The following is an 18,603-nucleotide window of genomic DNA, read 5'->3' on the forward strand; positions in this document are numbered from 1 at the left end:
CAGCTAGCACTTCCGTGGTCAAACACTGACCCTTCTAACTTGAAATTATAAATAGTTTTTATTATTGTGTGTATATGCCACAGTATTGAGGTTGCTTATCAAAGAGACAACCTGGTGAAGTAAGTTCTCTCCTGCCTTTCCTTGTGTTCCAGGAGTGGAACTCAGGTTGCCAGGTTTCTGTGGCAAACAAAATACCGTAACCCACTGAACCATCTCACTAACCTGAAATTAGAAACCTTAAATGTCTATACTTAATACATGAATAGCTACATTGAAACTTCACTAATCATTCCTTATTGTTACACATACAGACTTCAAACATGCTTTTTCTCTCCACAGTTCGAAGTTTTTCAGTTTGATTTGTTTCAATGGAACAAATTGATGTCACCTTGAAGTGGTATAAGGACCTAATACCATCAGTAAGAGGATTTATTACTTCTCTTTTGTCTTTGTAGAGGAATATTTGAGCGTCTTTCCTCATGGATGCTTTAAAATCATGTTTGTATTCTTCTCACTCAGGTGTTCTTACCCCACTCCCAAGTATTGATAGGTCTTCTCCAAGCATTGGATGTGGCCAATAGACTAGAATTGGTTCCTCAGATTTGGAAAGGTTAGTGTCAGTTTTGTACCAATACCATTATAACTTCAGTTATGGATGTCTTGATTAACCCATTTACATTTTTAGGACTGAAACCTTTTGTTCTTAACTAAGTTAACATATTTGTTAAAAAAAAAAAAAAAAATTCTAGGCCATTGCTCCTGTTACAATGGATGAGTACTCGTGGAAAATAAGCTCGTTTTATACAGTTGTTAAGTGATAGACTCCAGGAAAAGTTGCTAATTATGTAACTGGTACTAACTCTTGAGTGTCAGTATCCTACCATGAAGCCTGTGCTCTTCTGTGTCAGCCTGATTCATCACCTTGGCGCTGTAAGACTCAGGAGCAATGCTGATTATGTTGCTAAGTAGTGGACGTGAACACGGTCGTGTCTCGGTCTGTTTCATGTGCTTCAGCTATTAGTGCCTGAGAAACGGTCACTGAAGTTCAGCTCTGTGTCTTACTCAAGTATAGTGCATGTGCTGTGTTTTACATTGACTGCCAACAGTTAGTTGGCATTAAATCTCACTGTATAGCTCTGGCAGGCCTGGTATTCACTTTGTAGACCAGGCTGGCCTTGAACTCATCAGCTGTTTTGCATTTTGATGATCACTGTTATTTTCTTTTGGTTTAAGATAGTAAAGAATATGGCCATACTTTTCGAGATGCCCTAAGAGAAGAAATCTTGATGCTCATGGCCAGGGATAAACATCCACCAGAGGTAGGGCTGACTTGAAGTTCAAGTTCCACCATCATCATTAGATGTGCACTGATCTGTGTATTTGTCCTTTCAAGGGTTGTTTCCCTGGTTTTATCCATCCTTTCATGGAATATTCAGATGTGCAAATCTAGATTTCGGTTAAACATGCATTACCATTAGCAGAATGCCGATCTTTGTATTAGCCTCATTCCTCTAGTCCAAAGCAGGCAGCAGAAAAGTGACAGTGGAAGCAGTCATGACAGCGAAGCCAGACCATTACTCCAGGGCTAGGAGCTGGCTCCGTGGAAAAGCACTTGCTGTTCTTCTAAGTGGGCCAGGGTTCAGCTGCCAGTACCCACATCAGGCAGCTCACAAACACCACACTCAAATGCATCTACTCTCCCCACACGCACACACATAATTAAAAATAGGGCCTGGAAAGGTATCTCGGTGATTAAGGGCAAAGTAGTCTTCTTTCAGAGTACCCTGGTTCAATTCCCAGAACCCAGGTAGAAGCTCACAGTTGTCTATGACTCCCTGTTCCAGGGAGTACAATGCTCTCTTCTGGCCTCTGAAAGCATCAGGCACACATCAGCACATGCAAATGAAACACCCATACACATAAAATAATTGTAATTGCTATCTGAAAAGATGCGAGATGGCTCAGTGGATAGGGGAGCTCTCTACCAAGTCTGACGACCAAAGTTCATTCCCCAGAACCTTCACAGAAGGAGGAGAGAGCCAGCTCCCATAAGTTGTCCTCTGGTCTACACATAGGCTCCTGCTTAGCACCCTTATGTGAACATGTATATACAGTCAATACATTAATACAAAGCCGTTTAAGGAAATTCACGATTAGATTTCATACATGTAGTTAATTGCACTGTCCTAAGACAGGTCCAGGCTGCTTTTTGCTGTATTTCCTGTTTGCCATGCTTGTGATAGTCTCGATTTTAAATTCTTGTCAGACCAGCTAGGCAGTTCTGCTGACTCTTAGAGCCTCTCAGCTTCAGGTGGCATTTGCTGACTGTGCTGCTGATATCAAATCGACGTATGAAAGCCAAGGTGCCCGGCAGAGCGCTCCTGATTGGCCAGCCAACCCTCTACAGTATATTGCTGTCCTTTTCTTAAGAGGTGGCAGAACCCAGGAAGCATGGTGAGTATAAGTTCCCAAGTGTCAATACCAGCATTCATTCTTAGAGCTGAGTGTTCTCTAACTCAGCTTAGTGACAGGTAGTTTATCAAGAACAAACCTCAATATACAATGGCGTTTTGGTGGACGCTTGCAAAAGGAAACTTGGTAAGGCCAGTATGTATGATGTATTTGAGAAGAGGGTATTGTTCAGGTAAGCTGGGAATTCTCATTTTATTTCATAGCTAAGTTTTCTGTGTCTTATTGGGCAAGAACTCAGCCTCATTCTTGTGCCTTGTAAATGGCTCTGTGAGCAGTATACATTGAAGATGCTCTTGGAGTTAAACAGCAGTCACTTGTACGTGCTCCTCTCATCCCCACCCCAACTTACAGTGTGGACTGGGCACCTTCAATATCTGACAGCTGGCAGGTTTGAAAACGTGGCCTTGACAAGAGCCTATCTTTGGTTTGTGCACTATTCTGCTGCTGTGTGTTTTCCAGCATTGCAGTGATACACTGGTTCTAGTATTTATGTATTTATGAATGGGACCTTAGGCACACTCCCTCATTTTTCTTGTCGCCGCCGCCCCCCCCCCCCGCCCGTCTCTCTGTTGTGTACATAAATGTATTGGACATCTATTACTAGTTCAAATGTGCCTGTTGTTGAAAACATCATTTTCTGGAGAAGAATCTTGTCTTTGGGCTGTAGCTTGCTTAAATGTTACCTGTTTAGCACTGTGTTGTCAGTAAAAATAAACAAAAAAACCAAGGCATTTGCATGGTCAGGCAGGTGGACACAATATGAAGCAGGCTGTGATGATTGGCGCAGGGGTACGGACCTCAGCTGAGTCATGGGAGCTGAATGTATGTGTTTTGCCTTTGTCTTGCATGTGGCAGGCTGATGGCGTTCACATATATGAGACTGTTGCCTAAATCTGAGCCTATTCTTCATATTGGAGTTTTAGGGTAAACTGACTGAGGTTTAAGAGGGGAGTAGGCTAAGCTCACCAACTCTTCTCACCTGCAGAGGGTGTAGGATGGACCCCCATCCTGGAGCATACAACCAGCAGTTCATACCACTGGCCATACCGCAGCTTTCCCTCTTGAATGTGTGCTTCCAGAACTGGAGCTAGTTGAGCCCACAGGAGTCCAGGGAGTCTGTGCAGCTTCTCTTTAGGTGGCGTAGTTTCTGAGCCTGCCAGGAGAGCAGCTGTGGGTGCTGCTGTTCTTCTGTCAGCAGTTCTCTTTTCCCTCTTCCACAGGAAAACGTTGGCACTTTTCAGAAAGCAGAATAAGATCCCCAGGTAAGCTGGCACCTGTAAGGCCTCACCCGGTACAGGCTTGACTTGATCACTTGGGTGCATGGTTGAAATTTCTCCAGATTCCCAAGCCACTGCATTTGCAGGCTCTTTGGTTAGATAGGCAAGCAGTTCATCTGCTACCATTCGGGGCATCCTGAGAAAGCTTTTTCTCTGCTCAGTGACCACATCTTGGGGATATATAGAATGTTAACCTATAACTTTCACCCAAAGTTAATGAGGATTTGAGTAATAAACATACTCTGAACTTTGCCTGTAATTATTTGACTAGAAGTTAAGAAATTGGGGGCACTGGAGGATTGGCTCAGTGGTTAAGAGCACTTTTCTCGCTCTTTTTAAGATAAAGGTTCAGTTCTTGCCACTCACGTGGACACTCGGCATTTTTAACTCAGTTCCTGGGGATCTGACACCTGGCCAACATGGGCACTGCACACAAATGGTGCGCCTACATACATGGAAGAAAACATTGTGTGTGTAAAATACGTCTTCAAAGAAAAAAAGTAAGTTGGGGACTGCTCAGTTTGCTTTCTTTTACAGAAATGAATTGCTAGAAGAGTTTATGGACACTGCAAAAGCATCTGATAGTCCTGCTTTGGCCATTGAGGTCGTGAAGCTGGCAAGTGCCTTCAGCTTGCCTGTTTGTGAGAGCCTTGCCCAAAGAGTAATGCTGGATTTCACAGTTGACCCAAAACAAAGGTAAGTCTGTCTACCTCCTCTTTGGGGGTTTACAGCTTCCTCCTGTATGATGTCGTTCTCTTGAAGTGGTACGAGTGTGGAACTGTTGGAACCTTTCCTTTGTTCAGTGCAGTTTTGTGATCCCTTTTTCTGCTTTCTAATGTGCTGTGACTGTGTATGTCAGATGCCAATCACTCAGAACCCTGTGAGCTGAAGTGTGGTATTCTTTCTTTTCCTCACAGAGAAACCCTGGGTAACCTCACTGCGTCAAACGACAGTAGCCATGGAGACAGCAGCAGCGACAGTGACAGTGATGGTGACATCAGTGAAGACAAAAGAAAGTGAGAGGTGGTTCACAGTAACTGCTGGGATGTTTGAGGTGGGAAAATAGGCAGATACGGGACTGGGGGTGTAATGTAAGTTCAGTGGTACAGCACTAGCCTTACAGACACGAGACCATGGGACTCGTCTCCAGCACTACTAAGATGCATGCAGACCTGGGCAGGTTTTTGCCTAGACATTGACTAGCACTGTGAGGTCTATGGAAGAATAAATCCCACAATGCTGTGTCTGAGGACTTCATTCTCACTAATCATCATGTTAGAGCTCACTGGCCTTTGCTGTCTACCTGATCTGTGATAAGCTGATGGCCTAGAGATAAAAGTTTAAACTGGTTTTCCTGTAGGAATGTAATTGCTATTGAATTGATCAAATCCCAGTTTGGAGAGTACTTAATGTGAGTAACTGTCTTAGACCTGATTAAATCAGAAGCAAGTTACTGGTTTTAGGCTGCACAGCTGGTAAAATGATTAAATAAAACACGGTGATTGTTTGTCTTTATTTTTCGTATGTCTTTATTTTTCGTATGTGTGTACTTGGTCATTTGGGGGCCAGGGGTCAATGGTGTCTTCTCTGTTTGTTTATTTCTTCAGACAGGACCTCTCACTGAGCATGGACATTGCTGGGTCATTAGACTGGTTGGCCAGCCCTGGGGATCTGCCTGGCTTTTTAACATAAACATTTGGGAATCTGAACTGAGGTCCTAATACCCCCCTGGCAAGCACTTTACTTGGGGAGCTCCCTCTCCAGTCTCAGCATTTGTCTTCTTCTAACTAGAATGTCCAACACTGTTTTAGTTAGGAGTGGTATAGCTCTTGGCTAAGCACATGGGGTCCTCTATTTCCTCCTCACCAGCACACACAAAACATTTTGGTCTACATGGGCACTTCTCTTGATAAGTAGATATCTCGAGTGATCTAGGGGACTGTGATGACAAATGGATATGAAATGTCCTGACACTGTTGCTACTGACTAGCTTGGTCAACCCTCTACTAATCATGTTTCTTTTCAATGATATTAATAGAAGCCAGTTAGAAATTTGAGGTTTTTAGGGCTAAGTTCACGAGTGCTACCTCCCCCAACCCATACACTCCTTCCAGATAACTAAGGCGCTGAGGAACAGCTTTATCTGCCCTCCAGCAGTGATGGTTACAGATGTGTGTGCTATTTGTTGTCCGTGTCCCCATCTACTTTTCCTGTCTATTCCCAGGGCAGGGGTCCAGTCTTATCTTCATAAATCTTGGTGCCTTGTCTTACTCACCTAGAAAACAAGGTCTTAAGGCATCCTAAGAGTGATGTAGGGTTGGGGAGTGGGATGCCAGTTGTTTACCGACAAAGCAATTTTGGTAAAGGACAGAGGGCAAATTAGGGGTAGTTGGCTGCCAGGCAGGCTATCAGCTCTGTCCATTGGCTCTAAGTCCTGTTCCTGTGAGAGACAATGCCTTTGCTTGCTTGTGGTATGCCTCTTCCCACCCAGGCCTTGAGCACTGGCTTGAAGCCAGCTAAAGAAAACCTTTGACATGAGTATGTGATGGATTTTCAAATCTACTTGGTATGTGTAGCTCAAACTTTCACCTTTCTTAGCAACCCCTCACTGAACCAAGATGTGACATGAACTCTATAGAGACCAAGTTTTCTGTGCCAAAGTTGACCACCACTCCAGTTTTCACTTTCTGATTCAGCTATGCCTTGAATTTCATCTTTATCCTGATGCTATGCTTGCTTTTTATTTCACGGGTTCTCATTCCTTGTTCATCAGATTGCACAAATTCTTACAGAACTCTAAAATTGGCCATTTCTCAGTGTTTGGCCTGTTTGCCGTGGATCTATAATTCCACTGTCTACATGCCCATACTACTCTAGTACCACATTCCTAAATGACACTTAATAAATTAAATGGGTTTAGACTTATATAGACCTTGCCACTATGTACACTTTGCTGGTTTGAAGGGCAAGCCACTTGCCTCAGCATCTTGAGTGCCCAAATTACAGCTGTGTGATACCATATCTGCCTTTCATATGCTTATATAGGAAAGATTTGTTTCAATTCACACAGGGATAGAAATTTTGGAGTTAGCATCAGAATTAAGGGATAGGTGGGGGTTTTGGTTTTGGTTTGGTTTTTTGAGGCAGGGTTTCTCTGTGTAGCTTTGCGCCTTTCCTGGAACTCGCTTTGGAGACCAGGCTGGCCTTGAACTCAGATAACCGCTCCACCTCTGCTTCCCAAGTGCTGGGATTAAAGGTGTGCGTCACCACTGCCCGGCATGGTGTTTTTTTTTTTTGTTTTGTTTTTTTTTTTGGTCTTTTTTGTTTGTTTGTTTTCCTTAACACCTTCCCTGCACCCCCTTTGGTTTTTTGAGACAGTTTCTCTGTGTAGCTTTGAAGCCTGTCCTGGAACTCGCTCAGTAGACCAGGATGTCCTTGAACCTCAAACTCACAAGAGATCCACCTGCCTCTGCCTCCCGAGTGCTGGGATAAAGGCGTGCGCCGCCACCACCCAGCCCCAACACAGTCTTAATATGCATCCAGGGTTAGCCTTGAACTCAGATGCTTGGGCCTCCAGAATCCTGGGATTAAAGGCAACTACCACACCTGGCTCAGAATTGAGGCTTGAGAAACCTTGGAATTTAAGAGTGGGTGTGTTGCTTAAAATAGGTACCAGCTCTGGTGCTTAAGCAAGCATATTAAAAGCCGACTGAAGGCTCTAGAAATAGAGCTCATTGGTATGCTATGCCTACCATGCATGAGACCGTGCTTAGTTCCCCAGTGGTGCAAAGCATGTGAGGACAGGATCTGTCTGAGCAACTTGTAACAGGAACTAGTGAAACCGGTACCAATAAAACAAATGAGAGAGATTTACCTGCCTATATGCAAACGTGCAGGTGCCCACAGAAGCCACAAGAGGGCGCTCTATCCCTTGGAGCTGGAGCCTCAGCCAACCTGTACTGGGACTTAGGTCCTCTCTCTAGTTCCTTAATAGGGACTTTAATGGTTAAGTGCAACCTCATTGACCAAGACCCCATTGGTCTTAAAACTTTGTTTGGAAACAAGTTTTTCTGATAAGCAGAGCTGCCGTAAGAAACACTACACTGAGCATCAGGTTCAGAGGAAATACTTTAAAGTTCTTCTGTCAGTGGTTATGTACTCTTCTGTAACAGTCCCCTTTGTTATTTCTTTTGGAAAGTAGTTTTCTTCAAACTCTGGGAGCTGAAATCTTTTCTCAGGGGGAGAGGGCCAGAACTTCTTATTAAAATGAACTAAGAACTAAGATCCAAACCTTTCCTCTACAAGTCTGTCACATACATGGATGGCTGGCTATGTGTAACAAGACTGTGCTGGCAGCCTTATGGCTAGAGACCCTGGACAGGATAATGCCGATCGTCTGTGTTGATAACAACGCTAACTTTAAAGACGAAGTGTAGTTTTACTAGAGAAATGGGTATACTGGTTTGGTATAAAGTCACATGTAGGACATAATTAAAATCTTCCAGGCTTGTGACATACATCTTCAATCCTAGCACTTGCAGAGGCAGGCAGATCTCCGAGTTCCAGAACAGCCAGGGCTACATGGAGAGACCCTGTCTTGAAAAACCAAAAAGAAAAAACAAAAACCCCTGCTCATTAAAATGTATTAAAGAGTGTTGCACACCTGACCTGCCCAGCTGTGGACTCTTCCAAGGATTCAGGACTGAGCATGACTTTGAATAGTCTTGACAACTCATACTAGCCAAGAGTAAAGGTCACTTATTCCTATGGACAACCTCAACCTTGCACCAGTAGGATGTACTCTCACAGCAATGGCCCCTTTACTGGATACTGCTTTATATAAAACACTCAAAACTCATTAAACAAAACTATCAAGTTTAGAGAAACCACATCACCTTCACCCTGCCTCTTAGAATGCCTGAAATTGAAAGAAGCCTAGACCGTGAACCCAATAAGGGTAAGCTTCCTACCAATCAAGCCTTTTTATTTGCCTTTTGTATTAATGGAGATGGCCTGTTCTTCTGCACTGAGTTCAAGCAAGTTACTCTGAAACTGGTGGGATTACTCATTTGGGATTGGCAGACTGCTTTTATCCAGAACCTGTTGAAAGAACAGAGGATTTAAGTTAACCCTGTGTACTGTGTTTAAAGATTGCTAAGAGTCTACTGCAGTTTAATTACTCAAGTAAATAAATAGAATTAAGTTGAAGCAGAGCTCCAGGACAGATTGGGAACTCAAATAAATAAATAAAAATTAAATTGAAGCAGAGTTCCAGGACAGCCAGGGCTACACAGAGAAACCCTGTCTTGAAAAACGGAAAGGAAATTGAGGCAAAACCCAGCATTTTGATGTTGAGAAGCATAAACATAGGTGTTCATTGGATTATGTCTACTGGCTTTTTTCTTTAAAAATGATCAGGTCTGTCTGGCCTTAAGGATTTCTGGTTTTCCTGTTGCCACCCCCACAGTGCTTGGATCACTGGCATCCCCTACCCAGTTTGAGCACTCTTAAGCAATCAGGATGAGGTGTGAGGTGATCAAACACTGGACCAAGATGATGACTTGGCTTTGTTTCAGTCCCAAGTGGCAGTGGTATTCGCTCCCTTGCAGTTTAAAGGAGATGTATGAAGCTGGCATGCCCCACCTGACTGCTGGGCACCTCAACTTTTCAGCATGAGCCTTGCAGCTTCCATTTCCTTGAAATGGAGAACTCAAAGCAGTTAGCCAGGGCAAGGCATGAGCAAGAACAGGCTAAGCAATTCTTTTTTTAAACATAATGGAGGTAGGTAGGGCACTTTGTCAAATCTACTAAGTGAATTATCTACTAAAATTTGAAAGTCAGGGGCTGGGAAGAAAGCTCAGTCTGAAGTGCTTGCTACAGGCAGGCCTCAGAATCTGGAGCTCATCTCTGTAGCCCACAAGTACCGCCGCCCCCCCCCCCCCCCCCCAAAAAAAAGTCTGGCATGAATGCACATGCTTGAAAAACAGGTCAGCCAGTCTAGACTACTGATGAGTTTCAGGCCAGTAAAGACTGTATCTCAAAAACCAAGTAGAGGACGCCTACACACAAAAATCCATCTGAAGTCTTCATTACTTTAATACAGAGCTAAAATGAGCTATTGTGTCACTTGCTTCTGGTGAGCTCAAAGAATCCTATCATTTGACTCCCACCCCACCCTGCTTGAGTTTTTGAGACAGAATCTGTATAGCCCTGTCTGGCCTGACTTAATTGTAGGCATGAACCACAATGACATAATCACAAGTGAAGAAAGCTTTTCAGGGTTCCAAGAGAAACTGGATCTTCTTACCATCTAGTATATTCTTGTGATTAGAATAGAAACGCTCAGATTGCATGACAAACACACATTTTACAAATAAATGTACTTTTGGGATTTAATCCTACTCTTAGATGTAGGAGTAGGGAAGTGGGTGGTCCATTAACTCATAGTATAAACTTCACAGCTCCAGGTAGGTGCCCACAGTGCCTCTACCTTCAGAAACAGGGCAATCCACATTCAGGTGCTCCAATCAGATAGAGTTTGAATAGCATTATCAGCCCAGGCTGAACATGACCCAGGATATACCAAACCAAAGGGCAAGGCCAGTGCTATGCAAAGACCTCCCTCAACATACCCATGTTGAGAGGCTATAGGTGTACAACTATAGAAATATAATACAGAAAACCACTCTCGTGTTTTGTAGGTATATCATTCAACGTAAAAGTTCTCCTTAATTTTATAAACAAACACCCCAATAAAAACTTAAAAAACTGGCAGGTTTTTTTGTAGAGATGGTAGTCTTTAGGGTCTAAGAATTAAGTAAAAAAGCAAGAATTTAATGTTTCTTCACTATGGCAATTGTGCCAAACTCAGAATTCACTGGCAGTCTGGATGGACTCAGATTCCAGGTTCATATCCTCCATCTACTGAAGCTCTGCAGCCCAGGGACTGGGAAACAGCAGCACAGCAGGATTGGTGAGCAGAGTACAGATGAGTGTGTGTTGGGTTCCAGGAACTCTTCCTGTGGGAGGCTATCAGAACAGCTCGGGATGCAGACTACTTCCTGTGTTTTCAATCACTGAGTGCTAGATCACCAACTATAAACACACTGGCATTTGGCTTCTATAACACTCTTGATTTTGACCATCAGGAGGAGATCCATTCACTCAGTCATTCAAAGCCAAAGCAGCAGGCCTCGGACTTCAGGTTACCCGGGTCACGGGCCTGAAACTGGCCACAAGTTCCTACCACTGGCTGCTTCTCATGGAAGCTCTCTGCTCACACACCAAACTGGAAATGGCACTTTTGAAAAGGGATAGAGTACTCGGTTTTCACTGTGTTGCTTTATTCAGTTTGCTCCAAGGGCAGAATCAATAATAGGATCACAAACATTATTTTGAGTGGCTCACAAGCCTGATCAGTAAAACCTGAAAAACAGGAAGTGTTACACAAGTTGCAAATAAAGCCTCCTGGAGTTCATTGGCATGATAGCAGTGTAAGGATGGTAAATGCAACAGGTGTGAACATCTCGCACAGGACTTAGAACCTGCTTACTTCTAGACAATCTGGGACCCTTGTTGCAAACCCTGCAGATACCAATGCTGATTTTGCTTGACATGAAATACGACATTACACAACTCTTCCTAGGCCTTACTCTTGCTGCACTTGAGTGGTTCCTATTCCTACGGCGCTGGCGTAGGCAGTCAGGATCTCCACTATCTGCTTAGTTTCTAGGGTCATTCGGGCCTCCTTCAGCCAGTCCTGGGCCACTCTTCTGGACTCCCCTTTTAGCTGATTGACAAACTTGGCTGCCAGCTCCAGGTCACCATGCTCAATACAGTAGGAGGCATATGAGAGCAATTTAAATGTGTTTATATCCTCGGGGTAGAGCTCTGGCGGTGGCTTCAGCTGCTTAGGCGGGAACAGGAGTAGGGACTGCAAGTAGGAAAGAAAGTATTGGTACAGGCTATTTCTGGTTTCGTCAATCATCGCTACCCTTCGCGCTAGCTTTTGAACAGCATAGAAACGGGCTCTTAGGGTCTCTTCACTGTATACCCCCCGGGTCAGGGATTCTGGAGGAATGGCTGCAGTTAAAGCCTGGGTAAATTCATTATCAGAACAGCTGACTCGGATGGCCTCAACTGCACTCCCCAGTGGGATGGTAGGCTTCTCTGCAGAGGAAGTCTTCATACTGTACTTTAATGCCTCCACTGAAAGCCAGAGCTGGTGGGCTTTTCTGGCTGCTTCTTCAGCAACTGCATGACCTACAAAAAACAAACCAAAATAAAGCAAAAAAAGACACATCCAGATTCAATAATCTACATCCAACAAGTTAAGAAGGCCAAAGCTACTCCTTCACCAGGGAGCAGGAGATGACAGTTTGCTGAGGACCTGACTCCTGACACTGAAAGCGCTGGGAGGAAGCCAGTGCACAGCACAGCCAGTTCCCGCCCTCCGCGAAGTCCAGGATGAAGGGGCTCTGTCCCTCCGTGAGGTCCAGGACAAAGGGGTTTTTCCAAAGAGGATGCAAAAGTCATTCCTATTGGCAAGATTTCTTTTTTGGTCAGAGAATGTAGCCCTGGCTATTTTTGAACTCTCTATGTAGACTAGGCTGTCCTTGAACTCACAAAGATCTGCCTGTCTCTGCTTCCTCAGTGCTGGCATTAAAGGCCTATGGCACTATATCTGGAGAGTTCTAATTCAGACATTTTTATATTTAGTAGTTTGGGGGTGGAGCAGTCAAATGACAGGATTTTTCTATGTAGCACTGGCTGACCTGGAACTTGCTCTGGTAGACCAGGATGGCCTTGAACTCAGAGAGATCCACCTGCTTGTGCCTCCCTCCCATAAGAGCTGGGATTAAAGGCATGTGCCACCAATGCCCAGCCCTAGGCCAAGAATTAAAAAAAAAAAAAAAACGAAGATTCAAAAAAAAAAAAGAAAACCTTAATGAACTAGGAGTTAGAGAGATGACTCAGTGAATAAGAGCACTGGCTGTTCTTCCTTCCAGATGGCCAGCTTCGGTTCCTAGCACCACACAGTGGCTCAAGACTGTGACTCTAGTCCCAGGGGATCCTACACCCTCTTCTGGCCTCCTTGGGCTCACATGTGGTGTACACGCAGTCAACATACCCACATACATAAAAAGTACGTAATTTTAAAGTATTTTAACAAAAAAACTTAATGAACTAGACTTTGACATTCCCTACGTGCTTTTCTTACTTTTATTGTCAGATGACAGAGGATTCTAGGACATCACAAGAAGCCTATTTTATGAATGTGCTTGAGGTAAAGATGTATCACTTTCACTGTGGCACACAGGCCTCATCATAACTACCATCACAACAGTAAACCACCCCTCCAGACAACCCTACAGTATAAGAGGGAAAATACCTTGAAAATCACCATCTGTGTCATATATGTTATTTCAATATAACTTTTGGATCCTTTTTTCCAATTTCTTCTCAGAACTCTATGTTTAAATTTGTCAAATCCAAGAAACAAGTATCATATGGTGGAGTGGACACATGCCCCCTCTTATTCTCTTAAGAAGCAATTATCCTGAGAAACCATACAGGGTAGGGCTGAAGTATATGGAAAGAGACTCACTCTGCACAGCCTGCTCGATTCCTCTCAACCTGGCATAGGCGGTGTTTATGTCCAGAGTAAAGTTGTCAACTTGTTCTTGACTGCGACGACGGAACTCTAATTCTTGTTCAGACAGTTTCTCTGACATGCCCTGAGATAAAACACAGATGTGTACAGACAATTCATGCTACCACCATGCTTGCCACTTTACCTAGATGCTATCTGCCAGAAACTACAAACTTTGAGGTAAAAAAGGAGCTTTTAAAACTCTAAAAAACATAGCCAGGTGTGGTGACACACCTTTAATCCTAGAACTTGGGAGGCAGAAGCAAGTGAGTTCCAAGCCAGTCTGGTCTACATAACCAATTCCAGGCCAGCCAGGGCTACATAGGGAGAAGCAATCTAAGGTGGGGGAAAAAAACAAAAGCAAACAACAACAAAAACAAACAAAAAAAACCTTCCAAACAGCTGCTTCTAAGGGGCTGAAGAGATGGCTCTGTATAAAGAACCTCTGTTCTTGCAGAGGACCCACGTTCAATTCCCAGCACCCACAATACAGCTTACAATCGTAACTCCAGTTCCAGGGGATCCAATGCCTTCTCACCTCCTCAAGCACCAGGTACTCATGTGGTACACTGACATGCAAGCAAAATACTCATAAAATAACTCTTAAACAAACAAAAATCAGCTGCAATGTTCTATATAAGGTTTCAAACTGGGGGCTGGGGAGATAGCTCAGCGGTTAAGAGCACTGATTGCTCTTCCAGAGGACCCAGGTTCAATTCCCAGCACCCACATGGCAGCTCGCAACTGTTTGTAACTCCAGTTCCAGGGGATCCAACACCCATGGCAAAACACCAATGCAAATAAAAAAAATAAAAGTAAATAAGGTTTCAAATTTTTACTGACTCATGTTAGTCTTTCAAGACAGGGTTTCTCAGTGTAGTTCAGGCTGTCCTGGAACTCATTATGTAGACCAGGCTGGCCTCAAACTCAACCTGCCTCTGCCTTCCAAGTGCTGGGATTGAAGGTGTGCACTACCACGGTTGGCTCTGGATCATGCTTTTTTCTTTCTTTTTTTTCCTGATAGGACATATAAGAAGCGGACAAAAAAAGAGGCGCTTTGAGTTAAGCCTTCTGACTGCCTCCTCAAGAAGAAATGTGGGTGAGGCTGGGGAGTGGCTCAGCAGTTAGGAGCACTTCCTAGAGCGCTCACGCCGTGGCTCAAACATCTGTAACTCCAGTTCCAGGGGCCAGACGCCTTCTTCTAGACTCTGGAGGCACAGGGAAGAACAAGGTACACATCCATACATTCAGCAAACACTCATATGCAGGAAATAAAAATAAATCTTTTAAAAATGAGAAATTTTTATATTGCCACCCAAACATATCAAGTAAATATATCTGATCACAAACAGAGCATACCTGATGTACAAAAAATTGGTTGTTTAGATTAACTAACAAAAATCACATTACACCAAAGCTAGGTAACACTGGCAATCTATTTTTATTATTATTTTTATTATTATTATTATTATTATTATTATTATTATTACTATTATTACTACTACTACTACTACTATTTCTTTTTTGGTTTTCTGGGACTGGGTTTCTCTGTGTAACAGTCCTGTCCATCCTGGAACTCATTTTGTAGACTGGGCAGGCCTTGAACTCAGAGATCCGCCTGCCTCTGCCTCCGGACTGCTGGGATTAAATGTGTGCGCCACCACTGCTTGAGTGAATCTTTTTTTTTTTTTTTTTTTTTGCCAGAGCTGAGGACCGAACCCAGGGCCTTGTGCTTGAGCGCTCTACCACTGAGCTAAATCCCCAACCGCATGAATCTTATTCTTATCCTCAGAGTACACTTAAAGGAGAAAGGCAGAGGGTATGGTGCAGCTGTACAGAACATGCCTTTAGCATGTAAGGTCCTGGGCTCCACACTCAGTTGCTACCCATAAAGGAAAAGAAAGGGAAGGAGAGCCCCTAACAATGCAGTGGAGACGGGGAAGAAAGGGCTGAAGCCTCAGCACAGGTCCTCACCTGCTCAAACTCGTACTTCAGCTCTTGTTCTTGCACCTTGAGGACATCTCGTAGATGATCAGTGTGGGCAGCTGCCTGTCGTCGAAGCTGGGTCCTCATTTCATTCTCCATGGCATCTCTGACTTCCTCTACCTGAGCAACCAAACCCAGTGATGGTTAGTTCTCAACTTTCCATATGTACATTTAGGAAAAGGGAAAGATCAGTTAGTAGGGTAATGACAGCCGTTTTGACGTGAACCATTTAATGTGCCAGGCACAAGTACACAATTATCCAACTTTTAACATGAGCCACAAAGCTCAACATCTAAAAGCATGTCAAACAAGGTCACACAGCTACACCAAAAATCATCTTTCAAGCATGGGTCTCTCTGGCCACAAGCTTTGTGCAGTGCCATGTGTGCCCTGGCACAGAAACAAACACCATTATATGCTGAACCATAGAATCCACAGAAAGTAACTCATTCCAGAACTTAGAGGAAAGAAGCCTAGTTCAAGCTGGGTTCCAACATAGTTTAGTCATAACTGCCTATGTTCATGTTTCCACCTTCTCCGTGGGGACAATGCCAACTTTGAAAAATCATTTCAAAAACTAGTACCCAGCAGTTACTAACTTCTTTTAAACAAAGAAAACTGCCAACAGCTTACTTTCACATGAATTTAGGCTCAACATGAGCCAAATCAAAACACATTAGGAAATGCTCCATCCTGCTTAACTTAACAGTTAGCCATGTGTTCTACTACACATCAATATAAATTGCTTTGAACATGAAACTCATCTTTTCTCAGAATTAGCACAGTGAGTCAGTGAATCCTGCCAGGCAGTATGTGAACATTTCACACCAGCCCTGTGCCTCACAGGACATGTCTGCCTGGATCCATGAGTCTCAGACAGTGCACACACAGAAACATACTTTACAAGAAAGGGGATGAGCAGGAGGCCTGCTGTAAAGCCTTAACTCCCACCCAACCTCTGCCCACTTTCACTGAAAACAGCAATGTGGCAGAAAGCGGTCCACAGGACTGTTGGAAACTGAAGGGACAGAAGGGGCATGGCTGAGACCGGGACACTGACGGGTAAACTACGGGATAGGGAAGAGCCAGTTGATGGGAGCACACAGCACAAAGGTCCCAGTGAAAGACACAGTGAGAGAGAAAACAAAAAGCAAACAATACCCATGAAAATGAACGGGCTTACAAGAGGCAAGCATATAATTAAGAGCCTTTGGGCGTTGTTGAAGAATTTGAACTTTTGGGTTCATACTGTAAACCAGAAACTTGGGGAAAGGCAAGTCTACAGCCATGAGCTCCTATCAGCCGTGGCTACATAACAAGATCCTATTGGAAAAAACAAACAAACAAAGGCATAGGGGACTGCTGTGAATTCTAAGCCAGTGAGGCTACACCATGACATCCCGAGAAACCTGTTCAGATGATAACCTGGACTAAGGCAGAACCGAAAAGCAAACAAGTTTGGAATTTACAACAGATGCAGACAGAATGTAGAGCTGATGAGAGGATGGGGTGGACAGTACCCAAATGAGTCTCCGGATACCAGGTTTGATACATAATACAGCCAAAAAGGACGGCAAATGGAGCTGTTTATTCCTCTTAGAACAAGCATCCCCACTAACATCACCGGCCAGAACAGATTCAGAGTCAGATTCTTTCAGCATGGTGTTAGAGGACAAGAGGCTGCAAAGGAGGAAACAGAGACCTTGCATGCCAGCACCTGACCACTTATACTTCTGCATCTGCTCAGCAGAAAGGAAGTCATCTAGATCAAGCCTATCTTAGAAATTCTGATTCAGACAAAAAAGGGGGGCCCAAATGCCACTTTAACGATGGCTTGGCATGAATTACATCTACTACTAGCAGCTGGTGATGGCCAGTGATCTCTGGAAACAAGTCAGGTTAGCTGTAAATGGCAGGTGGCTCTCTTCTCCGCTACCTTTCTGTCCTGCTCAGCCTGTATTTCACCTCTGTGGCGCTCCAACGCTTTTGCCACCGCGGAGTCAAAGGCCCGCTTTTCTTCCAGCTTTTGCCTTTCCAGGGCTAGCTCGATGTGCTGTTTCTCTGTGGCCTTCTGTTGTGCTAGCTCTCTGTTGAGCTGATCAATGCGACGATGGGCATGCGCAATCAGCGAGTTCAGGTCATCAATAGAGAGCTTGTCAGCTAGACAGATAACATCAAAATATTAACGATGTCACAGAAATCCTAAGGCAGAAAGTAGCTAACACTAGAGATTAAGAGCTAGTGTCCAGCAACTAAAGCTTGGTCAGTACCAAGCAAAATAATAACTCGGTGGATCCCGAGGCAGCACACACAGCTCTTTTCCAAGAACCCAATCAGTGTCTGTGAGCTGAACTACCTACCATATACTGGCACTCCAACTTGCTCTAACTTCACTTCTACAAACAAAGCTTGTAGATACATTATTATATATAATGTCATTTTATGCAGAACTATGCTAGCCCTAACTCCCACAAGTTCCCCTCTAACACCCCCCACACACAAGTAACTAAGTGTAAAGAAGTAGTCTGCAGGGCTAGAGAGATGGCTCAGAGGTTAAGAACACTGGTGCTCTTTCATAGGAACTGGGTTTGAATCCCAGCAGCCACATCAGGTTCATAACCATATATAACTCCAGTTCTAGGCAAAGTGGAGGCCCTCCTCTGGCCTCCATAGGTTCCAGAGCATGCCTATGGTACAGACATACCTGTAGATAACACACTGAAACACATAAAACAATTTAAAAAAATTTTTTTTTAAGTAAAAGAACTGCTTTTTTGCTAAAACTAAGGAGTCTTGGCTTTTTTTCTTGGAAATTCTTTTTTTTTAATTTTTATTTTTTGTGTATGGGTGTTTTGCCTGTGTGTATCACATATGTGTGCCTGAAACTGGACTTACAGACAGCTGTAAGCCTCCATGTGGGTCTCTGCAAGAGCAACCTGTGCTCTTAGCCAGTGAGCTCTCTCTCTCCAGCTGCTCGTTCCTTTCCTTGACTGCACACTATCTAGAACAGTAATCTGGGATCAATAATGCCCACTAAGATCACCTGTGATGCTTTTTGATATTCATGTCAGAAGATCAGGTAAGCACACACTGAAGTAGTGTAATTTGTTGTTTGGGGGGAGGTAATTTCACACTTCACAAGTATTCCAACATTTACTAAAGGTTAGGAATAAAGTCTCCTGCCATAAAAAACAAAATATGGGGCAATTCTTATGA

General features: G+C 43.8%; 2 protein-coding genes and 1 non-coding gene across 8 annotated transcripts in view; 2 read left to right on the plus strand and 1 right to left on the minus strand.

Annotated features, from left to right (window-relative positions):
* Nucleotides 1–5,264, plus strand: part of Ptcd3 (pentatricopeptide repeat domain 3) — a 32,086-nt gene extending 26,822 nt beyond the window's left edge. The window contains 8 exon segments of the mRNA XM_036181054.1: nucleotides 340–367; nucleotides 369–419; nucleotides 520–610; nucleotides 1,234–1,319; nucleotides 2,306–2,454; nucleotides 3,693–3,734; nucleotides 4,287–4,445; nucleotides 4,667–5,264. Coding sequence (XP_036036947.1) covers nucleotides 340–367; nucleotides 369–419; nucleotides 520–610; nucleotides 1,234–1,319; nucleotides 2,306–2,454; nucleotides 3,693–3,734; nucleotides 4,287–4,445; nucleotides 4,667–4,769 — 709 coding nt within the window. The 3' untranslated portion in view covers nucleotides 4,770–5,264.
* Nucleotides 3,238–3,374, plus strand: LOC118580978. The gene has a single exon (XR_004944626.1). It is a non-coding gene; the product is annotated as a small nucleolar RNA SNORD94 (small nucleolar RNA).
* Nucleotides 5,265–11,063: 5,799 nt separating the features above from the next.
* Nucleotides 11,064–18,603, minus strand: part of Immt (inner membrane mitochondrial protein) — a 48,661-nt gene continuing 41,121 nt past the window's right edge. For 4 of the 6 annotated variants that reach the window (XM_036181060.1, XM_036181059.1, XM_036181057.1 and 1 more), the window contains 4 exons: nucleotides 17,324–17,547; nucleotides 15,376–15,507; nucleotides 13,357–13,486; nucleotides 11,064–12,011 (listed from right to left, as the gene is read on the minus strand). In XM_036181060.1, the coding sequence (XP_036036953.1) occupies nucleotides 11,398–12,011; nucleotides 13,357–13,486; nucleotides 15,376–15,507; nucleotides 17,324–17,547 (1,100 nt within the window). In that variant the 3' untranslated portion in view covers nucleotides 11,064–11,397. The remainder of the gene's footprint in view (nucleotides 12,012–13,356; nucleotides 13,487–15,375; nucleotides 15,508–17,323; nucleotides 17,548–18,603) is intronic. The other 2 variants (XM_036181056.1, XM_036181058.1) reach the window with 1 other exon arrangement.

This window comes from Onychomys torridus, chromosome 3, assembly GCF_903995425.1.
Source record: "Onychomys torridus chromosome 3, mOncTor1.1, whole genome shotgun sequence".
NCBI classification, from domain to species: domain Eukaryota; kingdom Metazoa; phylum Chordata; class Mammalia; order Rodentia; family Cricetidae; genus Onychomys; species Onychomys torridus.